The sequence below is a fragment of the Rhinatrema bivittatum genome, chromosome 12 (genome assembly GCF_901001135.1).
Source record: "Rhinatrema bivittatum chromosome 12, aRhiBiv1.1, whole genome shotgun sequence".
Lineage (NCBI taxonomy): Eukaryota > Metazoa > Chordata > Amphibia > Gymnophiona > Rhinatrematidae > Rhinatrema > Rhinatrema bivittatum.
Genome location: NC_042626.1, coordinates 25,520,111 through 25,544,061, shown reverse-complemented (window position 1 = coordinate 25,544,061; position 23,951 = coordinate 25,520,111). Strand labels below are relative to the sequence as shown.

Genomic DNA, 23,951 nt, shown 5'->3' with positions numbered 1-23,951 from the left:
TAACCATTAGTACTTTCCAGCATCCTGCCATATGCATATGACAGTGAGCCATCGTATGAGAGACCACTTAAAGGCAGGTAAACCCTTGGCCTGCATACTGCTAACATCTTCTTATGAAAGATGAGCCAACTGTTACACTGCTTGTAAAGTACACAGTCTGGGTGTCATGTGACTAATGCAGTGAATAATGTGCCTTCACTGTCCTGCAAGTGGTTCTTCACATATATATATGTTGGAAAACATACGACACCGACATTATATCACCACAGCCAATAGCCTGACCTTGGGGCCATCTACTCTGATAACCTTGCATTCAGAAAGGCCAATGGCCACTTTAAAGGAGCTATGCGCACAGCAAAACCTGACGCCAATAGCACCAAAACTTTCAGCCTGGTTGTAAGGGAAAGTGTGAGATCAAAGCTGTGTGATGTGTGCTGTATTGTGGCCACTTGTGCCGAACGCTTCCAAAGTACATGCTGCTATGTCATCTCAATGTAAACTATATCCGCACTGTCTAAACCTGTACACATGTAGCTAAGATGATGTGTACCTGTATGTACACAGTTAAGTGGAATGCAGTTATTAATGCAAGTGTTGCGTCACTGGTAAGCAGATGAAGGCCAGGTGTCATTATTCTCAGGGAATGTCCTTGTCAAATCACAAAAACAAAAAAATGGAGAACAAGAACTGCCCTTGTAAAACCACCAAATGTAGGAAATGTGCAGAATAAAGACGAAAGTCCACACAAGGATTTCAATGTGATATTATCAAAGTTTTACTTGAGGGAGGCAACTCCCCACCTACTTTTACACAAAGAGCAGGTCTGCTCTTTGTGTAAAAGTAGGTGGGGAGTTGCCTCCCTCAAGTAAAACTTTGATAATATCACATTGAAATCCTTGTGTGGACTTTCGTCTTTATTCTGCACTTTTCCTACATTTGGTGGCTTGTCAAATCACACATACACATAACAGAGGTCTGACTTCATTAGCACACCTGTAAATGGTTTCAAATGATGGTATCTAACAGTACAACGTGTAAGTGTGGCTTTTTGTGGTCGCCATGTACATTGCACCTTCAGTGTTATAACAATTTCACACCATTTGTACAGCTGGCACTGTGCAGGGTTGTGAAGCATGTTGTCCATTGCAACACTTATGAGACTGTGACAAGCACAGAGAGGTGTACCCATGATGGATGTGAGGCTACATGGTGCTAGGTAGGCCACAGACTGTCTTAACAGACGTGCCTCTTTTTCTGCGAGATACAGGCAAAACAGAAGGTGGCAGACCCATGTAGAAAAATTTGCATTGGCAGGAAATATTTTATTCAAGCTACAGTGCTATGGTCCATTAGCAAGACAAATGAAGAGCAGCCAGCTATGTAGGCAAAATGTTGTACAAAGAAAAGGCATAATGAATGGAAGCACTGCTAATATGCTTCAGCCAGACCTCCCAATGCAAGGCTATTGTTGTGTTTGTGGCATTTTGTGGACTCTTAGTCGAAGTGGCGATGACTCCTCCCACAGGGAGGGGCCCCGTGGGGAACCACAACGATAGGCTAGACTCAAATAGTAAGCGGACACAGAAAGAAGGAAGTTTTATTATACTGCTGTGATGAAGATGGTACTGTCCGAGGAGCGGACAGTGCTGTAGTCCGATGATCTCACATTAAGGTTCCAGACAGCTACCGCTGTAATGGTAGTTGAATTGCTCACCCAGTAGTAGCGAAGGTCCGGTAATGTTCTGCTGTGCAGATAGGCCGTGAACCTGAAGGGGTGAAGCACAAGAGCTGGAAGCGTAGCAGTATTCACAGAGGGGCAGCGATGATAACTTCCAAGGTAGTCGAGTGTAGAGAGGACCCCCAGGCCCAAGGTGTAGGATACCCAAAGCAGGAAAGGCCCTCGAGGAGCAAGTACCTAGAACGCCAGAGGGTACCTGAAAAGGAAGCAGGCAAGACCCCCGAGGGGTGGTGTCCTGAGGTTAGGCAGAGCGGCTTCCGGAGCGAAGGTAGAAGCGAAGGGCCCCCGAGGAGCGGGTACCCAGAGCTTCAGTAGGAGCGAGTTCCCTGGAGGGTAGAGAGGTTCCAAGCAAGGTTCCAAGCGAGCAGCTTAGAAACTGTCAGAGTAGCAAAATCGAAGTCCTTGCTAACTCGTTCAAGCGGAGCGGAGGTTTAAATACCCGGAGGTACTGACGTCATGCGGTGAGGCTGCCCCTGAGGTTCCCGCCATGACGTATTTAAATATGTGGGTGGTGAGCACGCGCGCACGCCCTAGAAGGCCTCAGGAAGAAGCATGGTGGACGGGGACGCCCATGCAGGTTCGGAGATGCTGAGGAGCTCGGCAAACAGCAGCGGAGGCAGCCAACTTCTTGAAGGAAGAGGAGAAAGGCAGAAGAGAAGTGAGGCAGAGCGGTCGCAGCCGTCTGCGACTGACGGATGCAACAGCTGTTTGTTAGGCCAGGCCCATCAGGAAAAGTGTGTAAGTATAAGGTTCTGGCGAATCTGGCTGCCACACGGTATCGTCTCCTGGGCTCGAGCATGCATACATGTAAACCGTTATGATGGCTTTCCGAATAACGGTATATAAAACTCTTCAAATAAATAAATAAATATGGACGTATATCCATTGCTATTCCATGGCATACTGCCACATTATGGAAAATACAGCACAGCAAGATAATCTTGGCAGCTTTGTCTGGGGCATACATTAAAGCTCTCCCCAGTCTTGTCCAAACAGCGAAAGTGGCTTTTAGAAGGCCAAAGGTGTATTCTATGACTGAGCAGGTACCACATAAAGCCTCGTTGTATCTCATCTCTGCTGGCTTGTTATTCATGTGTATGGGGGTGAGAAGTCAGGGTCTGCAACCATAACCTGAATCTCCTGCACCAATGACATAAGAAACGCATTACAGTTTGCAATGTTATTGCCACATGTGACTGCCTACTCACATCATCCAGTAAGACAGTCCAAGATTGCCTCTACCTTTGCTGAACTTTAAAAGCTCATTAATGTTGCCTGACAGCGTTTGAGTTAGATGTCAGCTATACATGCTGGCAAGCTATAGTGCTAACCAGCTGATCTGTTCATAATTACAGCATATAATGTGCATCCTGGAAGTGTGGCATGACAAGCCCTCAGAACCCAGCAAAGGCTACTTGGTGTGTAACTCACGCGCTCCTCCCGGACCATCACGTCCAGAATCTGCATTCCAGCATCACATACCATTTGCACATTGAGGGAGTGGAAGAGTTTTCTGTTGCGGTACACCTCCTCCCTTGTACGAGGTGGAATGATAGCCACATGAGGGCAGTCAATAGTTCCTATGACATTAGGGGAAGTGTGCAAAGGCATAAAAACCTCTCTTCAAGTCCATCAAGTCCTGCCTGTTGCAAGGAAAGTATATGTAGCGATGAATGCGGTCCATGACAGCTTCAATGACCTGATCCAGACAGTGTGAGAAAGTGCGTTGAGATATTCCTCCCACAACTCGAGCTATGGTTTGGAAGGAGCCGCTGGCAGTGAAATGGAGGGCAGCCAACAGTTTGGTGATCCCAGGGATGGCGTGGGACCTTGTGGTTGCAGGATCCAGATCACCTTGCATGTTGTCATATAATTCCTGTGTTGCTGAGAGCTGAGGCCACAAACTCCTCAGGCATGCCCTCCAAGGAAGTTTGTGAGGGACTATGAGCTCCTTATTTATCCTTGGCTGTGGCAAGGCACATGCCCGGTGCTGGCCAGGCCTGTGAGCCTATGGGAGCGGAGCCTCTGCCTGCGCTGCTGGTAATTCCCTGTGATATCTTAGAAGGGGCCTTGCCTGTTCTTCAAGTTGACCTGCTTCCACATCCTGTTGTCTGCGACGAGCCTGGCGAGGCATGAAGTAGCCGTATATAAATACACCTGGCAGTGAGCATATGGTGTCAGGAAGGTTGACCCACTAAAAACAGGCAATTTTATTGGTCCAGGAAGGCTAGGTAGGTGTGTGGGGATTGTTTGGAGTTTTTATTGCATGCAATATGCATTGCGATAACACCGTGGTCAGCAATATAACTTACGATAAAACCTTAGCGCAAATAAAAAAAGGTGTAGCTATTATCCACGTTAATGACCTGCGATAACGGCTGATTTTTTTCACACAATGCACTACCAACTCCTCCCCCAACTCCTCCCCCTTTTAAAATTTGCATTGCGATGTGCGGTATGGGGCTTTTCGCATGCGTTATGATGTTATCGCATCAGTTAACACGTTATCGCATGTGATAAACTCGTTAACGCATGCGAAAACGCCATAAAGCAAATTGATAAATGACCTGGTAAGCTGATTAGAACTTATCCAGCTAAGTTATGATGTATGTTCAGTGGCACGGCTATGCTGCTGAATAATGAATATACACATGTAATTGAGTGCTTAGCCGGATAAATCTAACCACCTAAGGTTAGACCTGCTCTATGGCACATCTAGCTTAGCCATACAACTTTTGCATCTAGGTTCAAATATCGGCAGTTAGCCACACAAATTGTACCACAATCTGCCCAATGCCCGCCCACAACTTATGTGGCTGACTTTTTAGCTATATAAGGGACTTATAGGGCTAAACGATGGCCACTGAACGTGAGTGCATATTCAGCGGCCGCTACTTAGCTGCATAAGTCCCACTTATCCAGCTAAATAGTGCTGAACATGCTTTAAATATAAAATTTATGTTCTGTCTTTTGTGACACTTCAAAGTGGATTATGTTCAGGTATTTCTCTATCTCGAGAGAGCTCACAATCCAAGCAAATCAATTATACATTCTTATCTACAAAAACTATAAGACATGACCCAATAATTTTTAAACAACATTTTGTGATAACTCTCCATGAAACTGAAGATTATGATAAGCAACTCATCAGATCAATCTGTGAGGCAATCTGCACTTCTTCCAGGATATCAGCAATAACCTTTGGAGCAAGATTAACTTGGTTTAAAGCTCAAGGCTACTTGATAAGAACTTAAGAACATGCCATACTGGGTCAGACCAAGGGTCCATCAAGCCCAGCATCTTGTTTCCAACAGTGGCCAATCCAAGCCATAAGCACCTGTTAAGTACCCAAATGTCCCTTGTGTATGAAATAATCTCTTCAGAGAAAAAAACCAGTGAATCTTATTAAAGATCATTGCACTTTAACAGTATATATTTACACTTCTTGCTCCAAAGGCTATTGCTGATGTGTATATATATATATATATATATATATATATATATATATACACAAAACAAAGTTTAACATTTAAAGGATAGGGAGCGATTTTCAAAACTGTCCATTGTGAGGAAAATTTGTGGGTGCAAATTTTCAGAGGGAAAGTATGAGCATTCTTTCTTTTTCAACTAGGAGCACTTTTTGACACGATTAGGGTGAGCAGTTTTCGAAAAGCCATCTTATCTGTGTAAATGGCTTTTGAAAATTGTATCCCCAATCCTATGTTTTTACAGGATTGTTCTGGAAGGGATAGTGATGGGGACATCAGTGATTGCTCAGTTTAATAATTAACATCTAAGGAGGTTCGCCTATGGACCTGAAAGTTAATGGGGGGGGGGCAGAGAAAGTGCAATGATCCCTCCTAGGGCTCGTACTACCCTCGCCTTGGTCCTGTGTAAGAGTTTCTGCAAACCTGAGGGTTAATGCCTGCTGTATGTGTGTAAGAGTCCTGTTACCAAGAAAGGAATTGGGCTGCGGTGTAGCCAGAGAAGTAGCAGCCTTAGCAAGGAAAATAAAAGACATAGTCTATGACAATTTGCCAGATTGGTCAGCTTTTTGGTGCTTCCTGGCAGCAGTTCACAGCAAGGCTATTAGCTCGTGCTTACAGCGCCAGGAAGAAGTAAGAGAATACTTTTCTCCTGGCTTAAGTTTTACATATTTGGGGTGGGGGTCTGGCTTACAAAGAGGTTAAGAATGGAGGGGGGGGGGGGGGAAGAAGAGAGAGCCAGGTTAAGTTAAAAAAAGAAACCAGAGAAAGGCTGTCCTAACTGTAGAGCCCATGACGTTGTTATCATGTACTTTGGACGGTCATATCTGAAAAACTGGGGGTGGCAATCAGGCCATAGGATCGCACTGAACTTTTTTTTTTTAACTAAATAGTGTCCCTTACCCAGCCAGTTAGGCCTAAAGTTATCCAAATAATTTAATTAGATGCAACTGAATATCTTTACTATCTGGCTAGGTTTTAGCTAGAAGTGCTCTCCGATAGTCAAAAAGTTGCCATTTAGTGTGAGTTATCTAGCTAAAATGGCTTTGAATATTGACCCCGTAGTATTATGTTACTATAACTTTGGGGATAATTTTGCAACAGCTTGCATAAGAAAGTTGGCAAATATGCACTTAAATTACCCCAGTTTTCAAAACAAAATTTACCTGCGCATGCTCACTTTGAAAACTATTCCACCAAAATCGCACGCCCAAAACCGCAGCTGCTAATTTCTGTGCAGGAAAATATACGTGTGCACGTAAGTCCAAATTCCATCCCTGGGAACACCTCCCCTCAGTCTGGGCCAGCTTACAAGCATCCAAGACATATGCGGGTAAGTTAATCGCCCATATGAGGAGGTCGTTTTGTAATAGGCCAATTTCCCAGCTAAAGCATTGTTTTACCCTTGGAAATCCCTTTGAAAAATTAGCCTCTTAGGAGACAATTTCCCAAATTTTTTTTTACATGGGTAAACACTGCAGCTGCTTGCCTGCACAAAAAAGGGCTGCTGAAGGTCTTTCCTCCCCTCCCCCACCTTCCCATTTACTGTGGGTAAAAGTACCTGGGCTGTTCATGAGTGGCAAACAGGGGTGGAGTTAGGTCGGGGGAGAGAAACAAAATGCAGGGATTATATTTTTTCAGATCCCCCTGTGTGCCTAAAGCACATACATTTGGCATCTGCTTTAAAGCCGGTGCAAATATGCACGGATACCCAGGAGCTGGAGTTCTCCACAGACCCACGTTTTCCAAGGGAATCTCTGCAGGGACTTTCCCTTGGAGAATTAGCTTGAAGGCCCAGCAGCCAGCTTGTAAATTGCCCTGCTATTGATCAGTCAGGGTAAAGGTATTCTTTATGCTGGCCATCGAGTGCTGCATGTAGCATTAAAGATGAGTATCACAAAGATTCCTTACGAGAAAAAAAGAAAAGATTGCTGATACCTTTCTGAAGTTACGATGAAAACTGTAACTTATTAGTATAGTCATAAAAGTCAGCACAGCCAAAGGAACTGCATACTTCATAGTGGATGAATATCACAGGACCTATAGGAGATAAAAGACATTGTAAACACTGTGTAACTGTCTATCAGGCCGATACAGTACAGTGCCCTCTGGCGAAGCGCACTGTTAACCCGCGTTTGGAGGCACGTTTTCTGTACATCCTCCGACTTAATATCATGGTGATATTAAGTCAGAGGTCCCAAAGTAAAAAAGAATTAAAAAAAAAAATTTTAAATCTGCCCGCGGCTCGCAGGTTGAAAACCGGACGCTCAATTTTGCCGGTGTCCAGTTTCCAAACCCGTGGCTGTCAGCGGGTTTGAGAACTGACACGGGCAAAATTGAGCGTCGGCTGTCAAACTCGCTGACAGCCGCCATTCCTGTCAAAAAAGAAGCGCTAGGGATGCCTCTTTTTTGATTCGCGCGCACAGGAGCGTGGCCTGTGCGCGCGCAGGGAGAATGGGCACTCGCCCGCACTCCCGCGACTTTTACTGAATCAGCCTGTATGTATGCAACAATTCTTCAAGCTTATGACAGCAAGCCTGTGCTACACCTGTGTGGGCTGCCACGGAAGCCTCCGTGACATGATACAATCATGGAGTATGGCACTTCTTTTTATTAGAGATGCACAGGTCATTCCAAATCATACTATGAGCAGGCAAATTTCAGCCTGCTTCAAGTTTGCAAGAATATTCATTTGTTTTCCCCAAGGCTTGATGGCGAAATAGATAAAAATTAAATTATTCCACACACACCCCTCCCCAGCAAATCTGGGTGAAAGTTCAACCATATTCAATGCTTGTTTGCAAAGTCATGGGAATCCACAAAAAAAAAAAACTGACTTGCTTTGGTTCCCATACATGGGGTGACTCTGCCCAAATTGTGATGCAAACTTTGCTGATTCGAGTAACCCACATTCAATTTTTTTTTTTGAAATGAGAAATGTTGACAAACTGATTTTGATAAAACCACAATTTTTTTACCGATTGGGTGAATCAGTTCACCAGCTTTTCTTTGCCAAGTTCACACAGATCTGCTTTATCATGCCTATGATGTGAGCAGCTTTCCTAATGCTGTTACCTCACCTTGTTTCCACGCACAGCTTCTTTCAGATTGAAGACAATGCTATCTCAGGGAAATGTGCAGATAAATAAGAAGCCGTCAACCCGCAGGTTAACTCAAAATATTTTTAGACTTGCTTTGGAGAAGCTGTCAAGACTTGTCCTCTAATTTAACAGAGAGAGGTTTGAGTTTGACTTCCCCATGTGGGAGCTGTAGATGGTGTGACCTAGCTGTTTATCATCCTTAAGTACCATTAATCCTCATGGATTTTTAGTTCAACTTTTGTTCGGACAGGCTGTGGATTTTGAGTTAGACTTCCAAGCAGTCAGGAGCCTACTGCCTTCTGTTGTGCAATCTTTCCCCTGTTTAGTGGAAAGAAGTTGGGATTTTCCCTTTGGAGTCAGCCTCCTGTCTATGTGATTTTGCTTGCTTTTTGAGCTTTTAATCTATTTGGGGGGAATTTCCTGTGAGAACCTGGTCTCCCATGTGACAGTGGATTTGAGCATCCCTGTTTTCAAGGCTGGATCATGGGGTAGGAAAGACCTGCAATGTGCTCTCTCCCCTTCAAATGACAGTGAGCTGATGTAGAGGAGTTTAAACTGCATTATCTGTCTTTTTGAACTATCTCATCAGTTTGAAGCTGGGAAGTTTTATTCCACCCTTCTTGTCTCTTGCTTGATTTTTCTTCCTTTTATTTATTTAAAAAAATTATACCGCTTAATATACAATCTAGGCAGTTTACAAATTTTATATATACATAATAAGGTAAAACATCAAATTATTAAAATACATAGATCATGGAAATAAAAGACATTCAACTATAAAATTAGCACAATACAAATGAGTACAAAAATAAAATCAATACAAACAGAATATAAAAACAAATCATCAAAATATAAAACAGAATCAATAAAGCAATACAACAAATAAAAAATAAAAATAAAAATAGAACAATAAAAAATCAACTTTCAACCATGTTACAGAGTTCTCATGTAATAACTCTCCTTAAGTTTTATCCTGCATTCTAAGATCTCATGTAAATTAGAGACAGCCATTATTCATCGAAGGCTTGTTTAAAAAGCCAAGTCTTCAGCAGTTTCTTAAATGCCCTGAGGTTTAGTATCACATATTTATTCAGGTATGGTGTTTTGGGTTTAAAGTCTATTTTTGTTCCACTGGGAACTGATGGCCCTTGATACCTGGCACTCAGAACCAAACCTTTGAGAGAGTGGAGTCTTTTACCCTGAAAGAACCTGGAGTGTGGAGGATTGCGTCTGGAGGAAATTATCCCTGCCAATGGCATAAGAGGGAAGGAAAGGAGAGGATACAACATGGCGAGGAACTAAAGGTAACAAGAACTTTGTTGCTGTTATCTTAAGTAGGATACAAGTGAGAGTAAAGTGCCCACCCTGTACTGCATAAGGAGTCAAAGGATTTGAGAAGAGTTTAGTAAAAGGATTAAAGCTGGGACTTAAGTTCTGATGGACTATTGGAACTAAATTCTAACCACCTACAGTGGGAAGAGCTGGGATATTGATTGGGAAGACTAAAGGAGAACTGAAGTAACTTCAATCGGATAAGTGAGTATTTGAGATAACTGGGAAGAGAAGGAATTCATGTGTTGAAAAGAGAGCTTCCAAAAAATTGAGAGACTTTGCTAAAGAATTACAGTCACAACTAGTTTATTAATCCTTTTTGCTGTCTTATTATTGTTGACTTTAATTGAAGCTGTAAGTATTTTTCAGTCATCTATCAACTATCAGTAAAGGAAGTTGGAACCACCCTGCGCCTCAGTGTGCTTTTTAGATGAAAAGTCTGTGATAGTTACCTGTGCTGTGTACAGAGGTTGGAGAAGGGCTTGTATTGCAAGAATTGGGTATAAGAACGATGGCTCGTCCCCCATATAGAATCCTGGAACTCAGAATGTAAATGCTATCCATGGAGAGAGTAAAGAGGAGCTGTGTGCAGCGAGAGCTAGGGATGTGCAGCCAAAAAAATTTCGTTGCATTCGTGATACGTATTCGTCGGGGGTCATTTCCGTTGCATTCGGACGTTTGGAGAATCCGATACGTCGATATGTGAATTTGTTTTCCGGTTCCCATTAAAGTCAATGGGGGAAGGATTTCCAGCCTATTTTTGGCTGCAGAATTGGGGTTTTATTATCAATTTTCATGAAACGTCTGGGGATCAATCATCACAACAACAAAAGAGCTCCAAGGTACTTAGACTGTGGGAAAGTGGCACCAAAGTGGCATGAATAGCCTAAGGCACTGTAAAGGTGCAAAGGGGTACCAGAAGTAGCAAGAGTGCTTTAACAGAGGCACAAAGCAGCAGTGAGAATGTAAAAAACACACCACAGCTTCAAAAGAGAGCACCGATAGCAGATGCATGAACCATCGAAGGCAGCACGACAGGCAAAGCGGCAAGACAAGTGGCATTGACATCCAACAGCACGATGAAGGGGGAACATAGCAAGCAGATAGACTAGAACCAACACACTGAGGAACCATGAGAGTGGCAAGAACACCACAAGGAGTTAAGTGAGTCATCTGGTGTATGGCAGCAAAGCAGAGTGGCAGAAAGCTGATAGGGGCAAGACAGGCTGGCAGAGTGGAAGTAGTCTGGTCCCTATGGTTTTGATAGGGGAAAGACAGGCTGGCCCAGGAGAGAGGTCCCTTTCCTTTGTGCAGGAAAGGACTCACTAGAACGGGTTCACCCCTAGAGTCGGGTGTTTCTGTTGGCGTCTAGTGTATACCGTTGGCGTCTAGTGAATACCGTTGGTGTCTAGTGAATACCGACAGTACTTACGCACTTCAGCTGATGACAAAGGAACTTGAAGAGCTCTCAGAAATAAGAATACTTCTACTCAAGTCCAAATCTGCAATATCAACCTATGTTGACTTTGTACTGTACAGTGCCTCTGTAAACAATGGAAACACAGAGGATGAACTAGAGTACAACTACCACCAGTTTTCTATAGCACTAGAAACATTAATGTAGCAACAAAGAAACAGCTTGGGAAAATGGCCCGTATTATGAAGGTCATGAAAATTATATCCTAGCTCCAAGCTGGACAGACAGGCACAGCGTTAGAGGTCGAGTCCTGGTAGGGACATAAGCCCTGGATGAACAGGCACAGCAATCGAGGTCAAACACTTGAAGGAACACAAGGCCCGGACTGACAGGCAAAGCAGTCGAGGACAGAGGTCAATCCCACCTAGGGACACAAGGCCTGGATGAACAGGCACAGCAATCGAGGTCAAACACTTGTAGGAACACAAGGCCTGGATGAACAGGCACAGCAATCGAAGTCAAACACTTGTATAAACACAAGGCCCGGACTGAGAGGCAAAGCAGTCGAGGACAGAGGTCAATCCCACCTAGGGACACAAGGCCTGGATGAACAGGCACAGCAATCGAGGTCAAACACTTGTAGGAACACAAGGCCTGGATGAACAGGCACAGCAATCAAAGTCAAACACTTGTATAAACACAAGGCCTGGACTGACAGGCAAAGCAGTCGAGGACAGAGGTCAATCCCACCTAGGGACACAAGGCCTGGATGAACAGGCACAGCAATCGAGGTCAAACACTTGTAGGAACACAAGGCCTGGATGAACAGGCACAGCAATTGAAGTCAAACACTTGTATAAACACAAGGCCCGGACTGACAGGCAAAGCAGTCGAGGACAGAGGTCAATCCCACCTAGGGACACAAGGCCTGGATGAACAGGCACAGCAATCGAGGTCAAACACTTGTAGGAACACAAGGCCTGGATGAACAGGCACAGCAATCGAGGTCAAACACTTGAAGGAACACAAGGCCTGGACTGACAGGCAAAGCAGTCAAGGACAGAGATCAATCCCACCTAGGGACACAAGGCCTGGATGAACAGGCACAGCAATCGAGGTCAAACACTTGTAGGAACACAAGGCCTGGATGAACAGGCACAGCAATCGAAGTCAAACACTTGTATAAACACAAGGCCCGGACTGAGAGGCAAAGCAGTCGAGGACAGAGGTCAATCCCACCTAGGGACACAAGGCCTGGATGAACAGGCACAGCAATCGAGGTCAAACACTTGTAGGAACACAAGGCCTGGATGAACAGGCACAGCAATCGAAGTCAAACACTTGTATAAACACAAGGCCTGGACTGACATGCAAAGCAGTCGAGGACAGAGGTCAATCCCACCTAGGGACACAAGGCCTGGATGAACAGGCACAGCAATCGAGGTCAAACACTTGTAGGAACACAAGGCCTGGATGAACAGGCACAGCAATCGAGGTCAAACATTTGTAGGAACACAAGGCCTGGATGAACAGGCACAGCAATCGAGGTCAAACACTTGTAGGAACACAAGGCCTGGATGAACAGGCACAGCAATCGAGGTCAAACACTTGTAGGAACACAAGGCCTGGATGAACAGGCACAGCAATCGAGGTCAAACATTTGTAGGAACACAAGGCCTGGATGAACAGGCACAGCAATCGAGGTCAAACACTTGTAGGAACACAAGGCCTGGATGAACAGGCACAGCAATCGAGGTCAAACACTTGAAGGAACACAAGGCCCGGACTGACAGGCAAAGCAGTCGAGGACAGAGGTCAATCCCACCTAGGGACACAAGGCTTGGATGAACAGGCACAGCAATCAAGGTCAAACACTTGAAGGAACACCAGGCTTGGATGAACAGGCACAGCAATCAAGGTCAAACACTTGAAGGAACACCAGGCTTGGATGAACAGGCACAGCAATCAAGGTCAAACACTTGAAGGAACACCAGGCTTGGATGAACAGGCACAGTAATCGAGGTCAAACACTTGAAGGAACACAAGGCCTGGACTGACAGGCAAAGCAGTTGAGGATAGAGGTCAATCCCACCTAGGGACACAAGGCCTGGATGAACAGGCACAGCAGTCGAGGTCAAACACTTTTAGGAACACAAGGCCTGGACAGTTGATGGTCAGGCACAGCGTTTCATGTCAGGTACATGAGCTGCAGTGCTTATATTATCTGGAGCATAGGAGGCAATTGGAGCTGCTGCAAGGCTTTGAATTGCTTTTATTCATCTTGCCATTCACAGGGAAAATTTGGAAACCAAAGCAAAGGCAGGTTTACTTTCAAAAACACTAGCATTTCGATCAACTCTGGTGCCAGCCTTGAGCGGTGAGGGCTCATGATATCCCCTGTCATTGAAAAGACACGTTCACTGGGCACACTGGTTGGTGGACATGATAGATATCGCTGAGCCACTTTGGCTAGGTGTGGCCAGACAGTGGACTTGTGTGCCCAATATGCCAGCGGATCTGTCTACATTTTCTCTATCGGCTTTGAGAGATACCGTGTCACTGACAGCTGTGCTGCTGTCTCCTGTGCTTGGGTGGGCTCAGAATCACTGAATCCAGCTGCTTTCTCTCTCGCCCGTTGCACAACTGATGAATCTTTATGGGCACCATGCCTTGGGCGTTCTGACGTGGAGGAGGAGGTACTATCTGTCACTGACACAGTGCTGCTCCTGCTTGGGCTAGCAGCACAACTCTCTGACGTGCCTGCTGTTTCCACCTCTGCTTCAAGCCTAATCTGTCTCCGCCTATGGCGCTCCTGTTCACGGACCTTTGCTAAGAGCAGCTCCTTCACAAATGACAGACAATTGGACTGTAGGGCGTGTTTACCTTTCACACGGGGATCACAGACAGAGGCGAGCATGTATGTGCGGTCGTCTATTAAAGGCCTTAATCTGTCTTTCACCTGCTGCTGCAAAACGTCCAGACACTGCAGCACCTCAAAAGTCATTCCCTCTTCCTGTTTAAAGGCCTCCAAATGTTCATCCAGGAAATTAACTATAGGGATGATGTCAGCCAAGGTGGCACTTCTGGAACTCAGCTCCTCCGTGACATCCTTGAAGGGCTGCAGGATTTTTACCAGCTGACTCATGACTAACCAATCATAATGCCCTAGGGGATTCTGCACACCTTTGTCCATTGTACCAGAAAGTTCATGAAGGGGTGTCTGCAGCTCCAGTAACCTCTTCGGCATCATAAAGGTGGAATTCCACCGGGTGGCAATGTCTTGAATGAGACGCTTGTGAGGCATATCCAAATCAGTCTGCTTTTGTCGGAGAACCTGCCCCGCCTTGACACTTGTGTGCAAGTGTGCTGCTATGTTCCTGCACTTCTGTATTAACCTATGCAGGTATTCATTCTCTTTGTCATTGGACTCCAAGCCCAGAGCTGACTTCACTACCAGGTGCAGAGTGTGTGCAAAACATCGGATGTTCTTAAACCGCCCATCAGTAGTATAATGGGTACACTTTTTTGAACTTAACCTCTACTTTTGACCTTTTGACCTTCAAATCTACTCTGCCGCTCCTACTCACCAGCATGGCTGCTTCCATAACACACAAATTTGACCTTCATCTCTGCTGTATTGCCTCTATTGATCAGCTACACGCTTTCTGCCTTAACCAGTACTTTTGACCTTTGGACCTTCAACTCTGTTCTGCCGCTCCTACTCACCAGCATGGCTGCTTCCATAACACACAAATTTGACTTTCATCTCTGCTCTATTGATCAGCTACACGCTTTCTGCCTTAACCACTATTTTTGACCTTTTGACCTTCAACTCTGCTCTGCCGCTCCTACTCACCAGCATGGCTGCTTCCATTATACACAAATTTGACCTTCATCTCTGCTCTATTGTCTCTATTGATCAGCTACACGCTTTCTGCCTTAACCACTACTTTTGACCTTTGGACCTTCAACTCTGTTCTGCCGCTCCTACTCACCAGCATGGCTGCTTCCATAATACACAAATTTGAACCTTCCGCTATTCAACAGCATAGAAACTGCCTTGACCTAGTCCTTTAACTGCTGTCTCTGAGTTCTCCATCTCAGTTCTTTCCTTTTAGGGTAATCATCTGATAACTTTCACACTTAAATACCCTTCCCCCACAGCCTCATCCAATCACCGCCACCCTGCTCATAGCTGGGTAATGGAGACTGACCCTGTGCAAAACACTCCTTCACCAAGTTGGGAGCGTTTTTTGAAAGACAGCAAAGAAGGTTTAATTTGTGAAAAGTATAAAATATAATGTAATTCAGTGATAAAGTATTTGATTTCAACTTAAATATATTCAAATTGTTGCTATATCTTAATGATACCAGATGCATTACACCCCCATTTTTGTAAGGGCTTGTAGTTAAAGCTAATTGTATAGATACATTTCTTGGGCTATTTTAAATTTAGAGATTCAGAACTACAAATTATTCATAGTTTCATTCATTCCTGTTACATTTTTTATTTTAAATACTGACATATATTTTGGATTTTGATACCCAAAATATAGAATTCCTAGACTGTCTTTTGGTCTGGTTTCAAAGTGGAGATTATTCTCAAATTGTCTTTATAGATGTTACTTTTTGCAAATCACATTTAATTATTGCAATTTTTTTTCTGTTTTTGTGCTTTTTCACTGATGACAGACGGGGCAACAAAGAGCTAAAAATAATTTATTTTTTGTATCTCATTTTTCCTTAAAATTGAGAATGCTTTTGAAAGAAAATGAGACTGGCTTTTGAAGGTGTTTTCTGAGAAAACAGACTAAAGGATAATTATAGTAATAAAATCAGATTGTGTAGATAAACTCACTGTACTAATTATAATTACTACTCCAGTTTCAGTCTAATAAACTTTTAAAATAAGAATCATAAAATGTATACATGTGTACAAACAATACATACTGAAGAAAAAAACTAAGGGGTAGATTTTTAAAAAGAACATGAAGTTAGCATGGGGCACATTTAAAACTAATCGGAGAAAGTTCTTTTTTACTCAACGCACAATTAGACTCTGGAATTTGTTGCCGGAGGATGTGGTTAGTGCAGTTAGTATAGCTGTGTTTAAAAAAGGATTGGATAAGTTCTTGGAGGAGAAGTCCATTACCTGCTATTAGGTTCACTTAGAGAATAGCCACTGCCATTAGCAATGGTTACATGGAATGGACTTAGTTTTTGGGTATTTGCCAGGTTCTTATGGCCTGGATTGGCCACTGTTGGAAACAGGATGCTGGGCTTGATGGACCCTTGGTCTGACCCAGTATGGCATTTTCTTATGTTCTTAACATGCGTGCGTCCATGTGCTTGCACTATTCGTCACGCGCACATGGACGCGCAATTTTATAACAGGCGCAAATATGAGTACGGGATTTTATAATCCACACATGCATGTGCGGGCGGCGGGCGCAGGGGGGGGGGGGCTCTATTTTATAAGATTACGCGCGGCGATGCAATCGGGCCTCCCCGAGTTCTCTCCCGGTCTGCTTCAATTAAGGAGCGAACTCGGAGGGAACTTCCTACCCTCCTATCCGTACTCTCTCTCTCTTCCCCTCTCCTCTCCTCTCCTCCCCACCCCCTGAACCCTTTCCCCTACATTTCGTTATTTTTGTTTTGTTGCTTACTGCTCCGTCGGAGCAGAAGCAACTTGCGCACACCGGCCAACGGCCGGCACGTACTTCCCCAGCACAGCGGCAAATGGCTACTGTATCGGCTGCCTGCCTTTTGCCTGCCCCAACCTTGACCTGGACCTCGACACCACTTGCTTGCTGTATGATCTCGGCTTTCCACGTGACTTTGTCTGACTGCTCCTCCTTATAGGACCCTCGCCTAAGCCCTGCCAGCCCCTGAACCCAAGGACTCAACCTGGGGGGAACAGGGTTGGTATAGGTGAAGTCCTAGTCTTAGTCCTTGTAAGAGTGCGTCCACCAGCTGTCGGTGTGGAGATATAGAGAGTTCACCTATTAGGCTACGTCAACCATGCCACAGCCAAGAGCTCACATCCGTATCACAAGGCAATGGAAATAAGGCTCCCAGCAGGGCATGGGGTCCCCTAATCAGCAATGGTTCCCCCTTCCCCAAGATTAGAAAAATACCTGAGGTCAAAGATATTCTCCAAAGACTCTGATTCTCCCAGTTCTTTCGGTTTCGGGGGCAGAGACCCCTATGAGGGTCTCTAAATGAAATCCTTTGCAGTTCTCTACTCTGTACTGAGATGTTAACTAAATCTTTCTGGGTAAAAGGCCGAAAAAAACCCCACTACATAATATTCCCATGTAAAAAACCTGCGATAGGGAAAAAAAATGCGCCAAAACCTGCATTAAAGCCCTGATGCAGAAAAACCACAGGAAAAAACAGCATTAGAAATAGCACTAATTTAAAAAAATGCTGCAGCATTCCTTATTGGCTGGTAAAAGTGACATGGGCCAAACTGTGATGTGATTGGTATTAAGAACATAAATAAATAATAATAGAATAATAAAAATGAATAGTTACCTGGGACTGAAGCAGGAGCAGGACAAGCAAAAGCAGAGTTCCAGGGGTAGCAAGAATTTTTTCTTTAAAGAAGTGGAGCTGTCATTGAGGTTATTTTTTTGTGTAACAACTGCTGCACTTGTACGGAGGAGGAGTGTGGACAAGGGAGAGAGGGCTTTGAAAGTCCCAGTGCTGTTCCAGGCATGTTTGTTTTGTTTATTTGGTGCTCGGATGCCTGAGAATGTTGGCAAAGCCAGCAGGGTGATGTCTGCTTTAATGCAGATAAAAAGAGGGTGTTTCATATGTTTGTTCAGGTTAAACGCCCTCTAGCAGGAGGGGGGTCTTATCCTGCCTGAAGCAGGGCACTCTTTGCTCTGATGCTGATGGCAGGCAGTGGGGTAAGTCCCTGATGTTTGTCGCTGAGGCTGACTGCTGCTGCCACCTTGTCTATATTAAAAAAAAGGAGGGCATTGACAGCGGAGCCCTGATGGAGAAGCGAAGTGTCAGGGCCACTGTGCAGATATAAGTGGTGACATCAGCAGGGCACCCGTTACTCCGAGAGGGGGGGGGGGGGGGGGGGGGACTATAGAAAAATTCTTTAGCCGTAACCAGGCCTAACTTGCGTTTGGCTCCCCTGCTTACAAGTGCAGTGGTCAGTGATAGCTGAAGGACAGTTTAGAATTTCAGGATCTGAGGCATCAGTTAAGCGCCTGAAGTCAAATGTATCAGAAGTGCTGTAAATGTACTCTGACGTCAAGGGCCTATATAAAGTATAATAATAAGTACTTTTAAGTAACAAAAGAGCACTCATACTGATAGGGAAGAATGAATGAATGAATGAATGAATGAGTGAGTGAGTGTTTGTAGGTTCCTGCTAAAAGTAAGATGTAATTTAGGGAAGTTTAAATATAAACTTTCTTGCTATGCCGCGTGTTAACACAGCAATTATTAGAATCAATACTAGATTGTTTGTTCCCTGTACGTACCAGGACCAGTCCAGACGGTGGGTTATGTCCCCCGTCCAGCAGATGGAGTCAGAACAGAGCTCGAGAGTGGCACCTCATAGGCTAGCGCACCCTCTGCTGGAGCTCAGTATCTTTCTGACTCCAGCAGATGTGAGTTGGGGAAACCAGAGCTTCCCCAGAGTGACAGGTTTTCGGACTTATTTTGCTCTTCTTTGAGTTTCTTCCTGTCATTTCTTCTTCTGTTAACAGGTTGGATCAAGTTAGTTTTAAAAAAAAAAAAAAAAAAAAAAAAAAAAAAAGTTTTAAGACAAATTTTGTCAGGTTAATTTTTGAGGAGGCGTGCCTTCCGATTTCTATTCTGCCTCCTCCTGCGGTTCTTTACTCACGTTTGGGTAAGTTTGGTTTTTGTGCTTTTGCCTTTCAGCGTTTTCAGCCGGTGGCGCCGGCTTCTGCGATTTTGACTGTCAGTCCCGCGGCCCGGCACATCTCTCTCGGGCCTGGGCGCGCCGGCAGGGGTTGTTTCCCGCCGGTGCCTGAGGACTCTTCGGGCGGGTTGTGCAGGCCACTTCGGCCCCCCCCGCGGTGCGATCTTCTTTCGGCCCCCCCCGAGGCGTCCTTCTCGCGCGGCGTGCCGATGCCGCGCTCTTTTCGTTGCGAGTCCTGCGGAGAGCAGGGGTCTCGTCTCTCGCGGGAGGGGGTTTGCCCGCGCTGCCTTCCAGAGGAGGAAGACGCCGCGCACGGCTCGGGTTCGCTCCCGACGCCCCCCCTCCCCGCAGCCCGGGAAGCGTGGGCCGGCCATTTCCTCGCCGAGGGCGGGAATGGCGGCCATTTTGGAGGGGGATTCTGGCGCGGCAAACGCGCAGGAGGAGGATGCTGCAGCTCGGGGCGTACCGCGCCTCCCGCGCAGCTCCGAGGAGGGCCTGCCGATTCGTCTACCTCAGGAGGCCTCTACTTCGGGCGCGCCCCCCGGTCTGCCGTTTTTCTCCCCAGATTTCATTTTAAAAATGCATATGGCATATTTACAGGGTCTGTCAGATCCGGGGGGTGCTCCAGCAGGGCCTTCTCCTCCCAAGATCCCTAAGCTAGCCTTACCACCATCCGGGCCTCGGATTCCGGCTGGGGCAGTCCCAGGGACCTCTGCTCTGCCATCCCCGCCTCGTGCTGTGGGAGCGGCTTCCTCGACGGGAGGTGACCCTTCGGACCCTCCGGATCCGGCACAACTGGATGGCCAAGCGGAAGGCGACGACCCGCGCGCCTTACGAATCTTCCACAGGGAAGAGCTGCAGGATCTGCTCCAACAGACTCTGCAAGAGCTGGATTTGGATCCGCCGCCGGACCCTCCGGCACCGGTGGCCCCGGCGGTTGCTACGTGTTCAAAGAAAGGAGATCCAGTTCTAGCCGCCCTCAGGCCTCGGGCGAAGGCTTTCCCGGTACATGAATCCTTCCTGCAACTCCTCACGGGGGAATGGGACGCCCCCGAGGCGTCATTGAGGGTCTCCCGTGCCATGGAAAAATTGTATCCGCTGCCAGAGGATTTCTTGGATCTCGTCCGGTTTCCTAAGGTGGACTCGGCGGTATCAGCGGTGACAAAGAGGACGACGATCCCGGTCACTGGCGGGACGGCCCTACGCGACACGCAAGACCGCAAGCTGGAAACGTTCCTCAAGAAAGTGTTCGAAGTCTCGGCCCTAGGCATGCGTGCCGTCATGTGTACTTCGTTGACTCAGAGGGCTAGTCTGCTCTGGGTCCAGCAGCTCCTGACGTCTCAGCAGTTGCCTCCGGATGAGGCCGCCCAGGCCGACAGTCTAGAATCTGCCATCGCTTACGGGGCGGATGCTCTGTATGACCTCTTCCGTGTGCTGGCCCGCTCCATGGTCTCGGTGGTGGCCGCTCGGAGGCTGTTATGGCTTCGAAATTGGTCGGCGGACGCCTCTTCTAAGTCGAGTTTAGGATCACTGCCTTTTCGGGGTAAGTTTCTCTTTGGCAATGATCTGGATGAAATCATCAAATCGCTGGGAGAAAACTCAGTGCATCGTCTACCCGAGGATAGACAGCGACCCTATCGGGCGTTTGCCTCCACCAGAACCAGAGCTAGGGCACAGCGACGTTACAGGTCGTACCGGCAGCCGGGCCCTCGCGCAGCCCCCAGCAGGCCACAGCCTTGGTCGCGTTCCTTTCGCGGGCGGAGGCCCGCGAGAGAGGGCTCGGGGCAGGGGAATACCCCTGCCAAATCTACCCAATGATGCCAGAGCGGCCCACTCCTCCGGTCCCCCCATCGGGGGTCGACTCTCGGAATTCTTCGAGGAGTGGGCAAACATTACCGCAGATCAGTGGGTCCTGGACACCATCCAGCACGGCTACGCCTTGGAATTTGTCCGTCCGCCACGGGACAAGTTTCTCTTCTCCCCATGCGGCTCCGAGCTCAAGAGAATGGCGGTCCAGCAAACTCTGGACCGACTCCAGGATATAGAGGCTATTGTGCCCGTCCCCTTCGCCGAGGTGGGCTCGGGGCACTATTCCATCTACTTCGTAGTACCCAAGAAGGACGGGTCGTTCCGGCCCATACTGGATTTGAAGGAGGTCAACCGGTCCCTGCGGGTCAGCCGTTTTCGCATGGAGACACTGCGTTCGGTAATTGCCGCAGTGCACCGGGGGGAGTTCCTGGCTTCCTTGGATCTGACGGAAGCGTACCTACACATTCCCATACGCCCGGACCACAGGCGTTACCTTCGCTTCAAGATTCTCGGACAGCATTTCCAGTTTCGGGCCCTACCCTTCGGACTTGCGACGGCTCCGCGGACCTTCACCAAGATCATGGTGGTAGTGGCGGCGGCCCTTCGAAAGGAGGGGATCTTAGTGCATCCCTACCTGGACGACTGGCTGGTGCGGGCAAAGTCCTTCTCGCATGGACAAGCCTCGGTGGCCAGGGTCTTAGAGGTCCTGCGCTCCCTGGGCTGGGTCGTGAACCTCCACAAGAGTTCCCTCGTTCCGTCTCAACGCTTGGACTTCCTGGGCGCGACCTTCGACACGCAACAGGGCATGGTGTTCCTGCGGTCAGACAAGGCCCTCTCCTTAAGGGAGCACATATGTCAGTTCGCGTCCTTGACAGAACCCACCGCTTGGAATTATCTACAACTCCTGGGTGTGATGGCTTCCACGATCGACATGGTACCCTGGGCATTTGCACACCTGCGTCCCCTGCAGGCGTCGCTGCTCTCTCGTTGGAAACCGGTCTCACAGGAGTATCAAGTGATTCTGCCTCTTCCTCAGGCGGCTCGGGACAGCCTCAAGTGGTGGTTGGTGCCGTCCCACCTGGCTCGCGGCGTTTCGCTCGAAATTCCCACCTGGGTGGTGGTGACCACGGACGCCAGCCTCGTGGGTTGGGGCGCCGTCTGCGACCGCAGCGCCACACAGGGCCGGTGGACCTCGGAGGAGGCTCGGTGGCCGATCAATCGCTTGGAGACCAGGGCGGTTCGACTAGCGCTCCAGCGTTTTCTCCCTTTGGTTCGGAACAGGGAGGTGCGGATTCTCTCCGACAACGCGACCACCGTGGCTTACATCAATCGTCAGGGCGGAACGAGGAGCGAGCACGTCTCCACCGAAACCACTCTCCTGATGGAATGGGCGGAACGCCATCTCGCCCGGCTCGCGGCCTCGCACATTGCCGGGGTGGACAATATCCAAGCGGATTACCTCAGTCGACAGCGGCTGGACCCCGGCGAGTGGTCTCTCTCCGACGACGCGATGGACCTCCTTGTTCGCCGCTGGGGGACTCCGCGACTGGATTTAATGGCGACGGCGGCCAACACCAAGGCCCCGCGCTTCTTCAGTCGCCGACGGGAGCGCGGCGCGGAGGGAGTAGATGCTCTCGTGCTGCCATGGCCAGCCGACCAGTTGCTCTATGTCTTCCCTCCCTGGCCCCTAGTGGGCAAGGTCATTCGCAGGATAGAGAACCACGCGGGCCTCGTGATTCTCGTGGCTCCGGAATGGGCGCGACGTCCCTGGTTCGCGGACTTGCTACTCCTGGCAGTGGACGGACCGATTCGTCTGGGTCATCACCCCCGGCTCCTGCACCAGGGTCCGGTATTTTTCGACCAGGCAGAACTCTTTTGTCTTGCGGCATGGCTTTTGAGCGGCGCCGCCTCCGTCGCAGGGGCTATCCGGAGGCGGTGATTTCGACGATGCTTAAGGCCCGCAAGACTTCCACTTCTGTTGCCTATGTTCGAGTGTGGAAAGTTTTCGAGTCCTGGTGTGCCACTCATGGGGCCCGGCCCACGGAGGCGACGGTTTCTCTAATCCTTCTGTTCTTACAGGATGGATTGGATAAGGGCCTCGCGTACAATTCTCTCAGAGTACAAGTAGCGGCCTTGAATGTTCTGCTACAGTCCACGACTTCGCTCCTTCTCCATCCGGACATCGCCCGATTTCTGAAGGGAGTGCAGCATTTCCGGCCTCCGGTCAGGGACCCCTGCCCGTCGTGGAATCTTAATCTAGTGCTCCGGGCCCTGGCGGGTGCTCCGTTCGAACCTCTCCAAGGTTCTACTCTCAAGGATCTCACCATGAAGACGGTTTTCCTCTTAGCGATATGCTCCGCTCGTCGTATCTCGGAACTGCAAGCGCTATCCTGCAGGGAGCCTTACCTACGTATTTCGGATGCCGGGATCTCGCTTCGTACAGTGCCTGCCTTCCTGCCGAAGGTGGTTTCTTCGTTCCATTTGAACCAGACGATTGAACTCCCGGCTTTCTCTCCAGAGGAGTCTCGGGCGCTCCGACACCTGGACATGAAGCGAGTGCTCCTCCACTACTTGGGGGTTACCAATGACTTCCGGGTCTCCGATCATCTGTTTGTCCTCTGGTCGGGACCTAAGAAGGGTGCCGCCGCGTCAAAGACGACCATTGCCCGCTGGATCAAGGATGCCATCTCGGCGGCCTACATTGGTTCTGGGCGGGACCCACCCAGGGGCGTCCGAGCTCACTCTACTCGCTCGCAGGCAACTTCCTGGGCTGAGTCTCGTTCCGTCTCGCCACAGGAGATCTGCCGGGCGGCGACATGGAAGTCGCTGCATACGTTCGCCAGGCACTATCGGTTGCACCTGGCTCCCTCGGGATCTGGCCACTTTGGCGATCAGGTCCTCCGAGCAGGGCTTTCGGGGGCCCACCCGGTTTAGGGAAGCTTTGGTACATCCCACCGTCTGGACTGGTCCTGGTACGTACAGGGAAAAGAAAATTATTCCTTACCTGCTAATTTTCGTTCCTGTAGTACCATGGACCAGTCCAGACGCCCACCACTCTGGGATTTAAGCTCCTGCTCGGGTTCTTGACTGTATAGCTGTCTTATTGTCTACTTTTCCTCGTCTACCTGGTTTTGTTCGAGGTTGCAGCTCCTCACAAGTTTGC

General features: G+C 47.9%; 1 protein-coding gene across 2 annotated transcripts in view; it reads right to left on the bottom strand.

Annotated features, from left to right (window-relative positions):
- Positions 1-23,951, bottom strand: part of LOC115074128 (NXPE family member 1-like) — an 82,408-nt gene that overhangs the window by 30,836 nt on the left and 27,621 nt on the right. Inside the window, exons 1-2 of one of the 2 annotated variants that reach the window (XM_029573316.1) lie at positions 17,611-17,812; positions 7,162-7,263 (exon numbers count right to left, since the gene is read on the bottom strand). In XM_029573316.1, the coding sequence (XP_029429176.1) occupies positions 7,162-7,242 (81 nt within the window). In that variant the 5' untranslated portion in view covers positions 7,243-7,263; positions 17,611-17,812. Of the gene's footprint in view, positions 1-7,161; positions 7,264-17,610; positions 17,813-23,951 lie in introns of those variants that run through there. The other variant, XM_029573315.1, reaches the window with a different exon arrangement.